General features: G+C 38.6%; 1 protein-coding gene across 1 annotated transcript in view; it reads left to right on the top strand.

Annotated features, from left to right (window-relative positions):
• The window catches only part of ipp (intracisternal A particle-promoted polypeptide), a gene marked incomplete at its 5' end in the record, with an annotated part of 11,033 nt that extends 7,230 nt beyond the window's left edge, over positions 1 to 3,803 (top strand). Inside the window, 2 exon segments of the mRNA XM_014023859.1 lie at positions 270 to 490; positions 3,041 to 3,803. Of these exon segments, the coding sequence (XP_013879313.1) occupies positions 270 to 490; positions 3,041 to 3,265 (446 nt within the window).
• Between the last annotated feature and the right edge of the window lie 1,883 nt (positions 3,804 to 5,686).

Genomic DNA, 5,686 nt, shown 5'->3' with positions numbered 1-5,686 from the left:
GTGGTTGTAATGTGACAAAATATGGAAAAGTTCAAGGGGTATGAATACTTTTGCAAACCACTGTATGTGTAAATTTATTACCATAATTGCAGGTGAGTCACGTAAATTTATGTTTTTATAAAACAAGTAGCCCCCCTCCCCCGCCAAGCCCAATTTTCTAGGGGAAACACTGTTATATTATTCCGTATCCCCTGGAATTCAAACAGAGTTTTAATTTAAATTAATCAGTAAAAAATAAACTGAACCCAGTTGTTTTTTTTTCTTCCCAGGATTAATTTACGTTATCGGGGGGATCAGTGATGAAGGGGTGGAGCTGCGTTCAGCTGAAGTTTACGACCCCATCTCCCGCCGATGGAGCGCTCTGCCCATCATGTTCTCACGGCGGGCCTATGTGGGCGTGGCCTGCCTAAACAACTGTATTTACGTAGTGGGAGGCTGGAACGAGGAGCTGGGTGCACTGGAGACGGTGGAGAAGTTCTGTCCTGAGGAGGTTAGCTCACTTTAAATTTAATCTTCCAGATTTGAGTGGGTTTTAAAGTGCTTGTGACATGCTTATCCATGAAATACAAAAATCAAAGAAAATGTGTTTATATTGAAGAAACTTGGCATAATACACATGATTTGACCCTTTATGTCACATAATTGGCACATTTTCTTTTGAATTTTGCTCAGCTAAAGTGAAACAGGAAGTGACATCAAAGGGGAACTCTTTGAGAAAGAACACTTCCTGGTTTTTGTTTATTGAAACAATATTTGAACTATGATTTATCTCTCTATGATAGTGATTAAAATAATCTAAAGAAACATCAGATTCTTCTCTACAGTCTGTGTTGTTAGCCATTTAGCAACYCTCTGTTTACATTCAGACATTCCCCTTTGACATCACTTCCTGTTTTTTTTACATGTGAATATCTCAACAGCTGTTCATCTCAGTGGCATGAAATCTTTTTTACAATATGCTATCAATGTTGTCTTTTCAAAAATACATTCATGTTTATTTTAAAATTTTGATGTCACGGGCACTTTAAACCAGGGGCGGACTGGGGCAAAAAAAAAGTGGCCTGGGAATGTAGTACCTGACTGGGCCATTCAAGGTCCGGGCTGGCAGATGATGTCTGCAAATGCTGGAGGTCGATAGTGGAGGCAGAAACAACAAAGGTCATCTCAGGGCACTGTACAATATCTAAGGATGTAATGTTGAGGAATTAGTAAAGTTATTAAAGATAGCAGAGCAGCAGTTAGCTCACAGACATTGACCCTCAGAGTTCCATATGGTCATTTTTGACTCATTTTGATTTAATTCCCCAAAAATAAAATTATTGTAATCTAATGTGGTATCATTTTCTTTTTACAGCACATGAAATGTGTGAATTTAAACTATTTTTTTTTTCATTTTAATTTACTGTTATTGTATATTAGACCTTAATTCATTAAATTAAATTAATTAAATTAAAATCCAAGTGGTTAAAGTTATTCGTGAAACCCACAAACATTTATGATTTTTATCTTTTAGAATGCCAATGTATGATGTAAATTTCTAAAACTGATGTTAAAACATTTTAAGCAACACAGTTTTATAAACAGAGTTGCACATAAGCGGTGCGCAGGTGCGCGGTCATAAAYGGAAAAAGCGCACCAGATGTAACGTCATAAAGCTCACTTGCGTACCTYAGATTGTACCTGGTTGTCTGTCAAAACAACAGCTAGCAGGGCTCTAGAGTGCGACCAGATTTCTTTTAAAAATAAAAATAAAAATAAATCCAGTCGTACTGGTACAACTGGATCATTGTTCGGGGCTCACAAAGCCTGACAGCGGGACCCTGATATAAGGATTAAACGTACACTGCCTTCAACAAATCAGACGATGTCCAGAGCCTTTTTATCCAATCAGAGCAGAGCAGGGCGGGACTTTCAGTAGGAGCAGATTTGGTTGAAGCAGAGAGTCAAAAAAACAAGGTTCTTGATTTGCTAAACTTGTTTTTATTTAGGACCATACTGTGATACAGCTTTTCTGGGATAAATGTAATTTATTAAATGATCAAATATGAAGAATAAATAATTACATGAGCTGAAACCATCTAAATAATATCATATTTTTGAATAAAATAGTCTTTTAAAAATAAAACAGTCTAACAAATAAAACATTTATATGTTTTAAGTTAATTTACTCTGTGTGGAAGACAGATATTTGCTGCTTGGATTGGAGAGTGTGGAAAGCTGGTTTAACCAAGGCCAAAGTGAAGACCAAACAGGAGCTGTCCATCTGAGGGGCATGTTAGTCTAAAATACATTTTTCACCATGAAATGTTCAGTTTGTGATGTTTCTTTGACATACACCCAGCCCCTCGAACACTTAGGTAGTTTACAAAATTTATGCAGAGTAAAAGAATAAAATAAAAAACTTGTTGGACTGCTTTGACATGATGTCCTGAGACGTTGCAGCTGACAGGAGTCATAAAACAGAACAGGGGGCCGTTAGATGCCCGGACGCCCCTAAAATTATCAGCTACTGAGCACAGTTTGGACCTAGTCCACACATGATAATGGCTTTATGTATTTAACAGCTAAATACATTGTTTTAAAAGTTAGCAAACTAGAGACAAATACAGCCACCTACATGACTACCATCSTCCTCCCGGTCACGTTGTTCTCCAGACTCAGGTTCCAGTGAGGATGAGGAGCAGAAAATAAATGTCAGTTTCTGACACTTGGCTGAATTTGCTTGTAGATGTTTTTTTCTTTTCTCTCAATTATTGTTCTCCCTTATGTTTATTCTCCATTTTTGCTCTTCTTATTTTTATTATTATTCGTTTTCTTCTTCTTACTTCTTCATCAAACTTTTCTTCTTCAGTCTTTGTTGGTGGTTGGTAAACAATGAATTGGTGCATTATCGCCATCTACTGGTATTGAGCGCAACTACACAACTTTTTTTTCTTCGCTGCCTGTGCCGGCCCAGTGATGCTCCGGCCCAGCGGGAAAAGTCCCGGTACTCCCAATGGCCAGTCCGCCCCTGCTTTAAACACGTGGTTTTTCTCCACAGGAGAAATGGATGGAGGTGGCGCCCATGTCCACGGCCCGCGCAGGCGCCTCGGTGTCGGCAGTGAACGGGCTGCTGTACGCGGTGGGAGGAAGGGCCGCCAGCAGGGACTTCTCTGCGCCGGTGACCATCGATTCTGTGGAGATCTACGACCCCCACCTGGACACGTGGACCGAGGTGGGTAACATGATCACCAGCCGCTGTGACGGCGGACTGGCTGTGCTCTGACCCCGCCCACCCACACCAGCATCAGCACCTGAATCATCTCAAACTCCAGACGAAGCTGCACCTTAAGAAACACGCCGAGGAGTGTTTCTGTCTCAAACAGACGTCACTTTATGATCAGCGTTATTTATTCACGTTAGTCTTCTGATGAATTTGTGCCAAAAAAAAGTCTGTTTCTTAATTTTCAGTCCAAAAAAACAAGACATTTATTTTACTTCTTTACAAGCAAAGACGAAGTATCAGACGAACGGCACCAAATGAGACCGTTTTCAGTGTCATTCCTGTAAACTTGATGATTTTGTCGCTATCAGCACAGCAGTAGTGTCTTCACTGGAGGATTTTGTGAAACTGCCATCGTTTCTGCTTAAGCTGTTTCCTTTTATCAMTGGCTCCTGGAATAAACATTTCATCGACCTAAGGGTCGTAAGTGACTTTCACTTACTTTGTTAAACTTCTACAAAACTGAATAATGTCTGTTACAAAAAAGCACACACAAAAAAATACACAGCAGCAATTTAGTAAAATAAAATTACAAAACTTCCTTGGAAATGGTGTTTTGTGTTTAGATAATCAATATCTTACCTGTTGTAGATAGCTCAATAAATAGTAAAGTAACAGATGAGCTAACAGCTAGTCTGACTGCAGCTACGACCTCTGAGCTTCATTGCTGTTTTATAAACTTTCTGTTTCACGTTTCACTGCTATTCCTGTAAGAAGTGACCCCAGGAAATGATACAGCTAGCTGCTGTTTTTTTTTAAAAATTCATAAGCAAATGATGTAAGCCATCATATCATGCAAGGTATTTAAAGATCTAGAAAATACTTGCTTAAATGTCTCAATATTTTAACATCAAATTTTGACTCAGACTAGCCATTAGCTCATCATTCAACTGACAAATGATAGTCATATAAATCAGTTTAAGTAGCTAGCTGTTAGCTGTCATATGTCAACTGTTTCTCTAAACTGAGGTTCGTCAAAGATCATCTGCAACAGGTAAGATATTGTTGTTCATAACTTTTCCACAGAACCACACTTCAAAATGTCTGAAAAATCCCTTTAAGGATTCAGATAATGTTGTCAGTAAGTACAATATATTAATAAAAAATAATGAAAATTTTGGAACATTTATAAAAGTTACATGACATTTTATTGTATTTGTTTTTTAAAATGCATTTTTCTGTTTAAAACAAAATTTTAATTCCCTTTTTTTAAATTTGCAGTGTGTTTGTAATTGTTGTTGATGGTTTGGCTTATTTTTAGCTTGATTTTCTGAAATTTATGTTTCATTTAATGTTTTTTGCTAAACGAACCAAATGTCATGCTTGAACCTTTTAATTATTGTAGGAAAATCTCATGAAAACCTCAACGATTCCCTCTTTTTTATTTATTTAGTTTCTAAAGAAAGATGTAACCATCGTCAKCCTGCTGTAATTTATGATTGCATCATGTCAGCATCTTTAAAGCTTCCTCTGTTGTCAGAAATGTTTAGATAAATGAATCAGTGCATTTGTACAATAAATAATAAATGAACAATAAATAAATTCTCTTGAGGGGGACGTGTTTCTGTGAAGTGGCCTGGGTTTGGTTTTCAGATTCTGTCTCTACAGTCCTGTGGAAAATATTGATTTATATTTTAATGACTTAAATATTCCTTCTAATCTCAGAACTTTAGAGTTGTTTCAAAAACTGGTTTCAGAGCAAAGTTTGGGACAATAATCTCTCTGTCTCCAACATCCTTTTACCAACATACCCACTGTCCCCCCTCTGGACACGTCCACACCAATATACCCACTGGACACATCCAAACCAATATACCCACTGTCCCTCCTCTGGACATGTCCAAACCAATATACCCACTGGAAATGTCATAACCAATATACCCACTGGGCACGTCCAAACAAATATACCTACTGGACACATCCAAACAAATATACCTACTGGACACATCCAAACCAATATACCTACTGGACACATCCAAACCAATATACCCACTGGACATGTCCAAACCAATATACCCACTGGACACTTCCAAACCAGTATACCCACTGGACACATCCAAACCAATATACCCACTGGACACGTCCAAACCAATATACCCACTGGACACGTCCAAACCAACATACTCACTGTCCCTCCTCTGGACACGTCCAAACCAATATACCCACTGGACACGTCCAAACCAATATACCCACTGGACATGTCCAAACCAATATACCCATTGGATATGTCCAAACCAACATACTCACTGTCCCTCCTCTGGACACGTCCAAACCAATATACCCACTGGACATGTCCAAACCAATATACCCACTGGACATGTCTAAACCAACATACTCACTGTCCGTCCTCTGGACACGTCCAAACCAATATACACACTGTCCCTCGTCTGGACACGTCCAAACCAATATACCCACTGTCCCTCG

Source organism: Austrofundulus limnaeus, unplaced genomic scaffold, assembly GCF_001266775.1.
Source record: "Austrofundulus limnaeus strain Quisiro unplaced genomic scaffold, Austrofundulus_limnaeus-1.0 Scaffold393, whole genome shotgun sequence".
NCBI classification, from domain to species: Eukaryota; Metazoa; Chordata; class Actinopteri; order Cyprinodontiformes; family Rivulidae; genus Austrofundulus; species Austrofundulus limnaeus.
The sequence above is the reverse complement of the archived record's forward strand: the minus strand, read 5'-3'. Positions and strand labels throughout refer to the sequence as shown.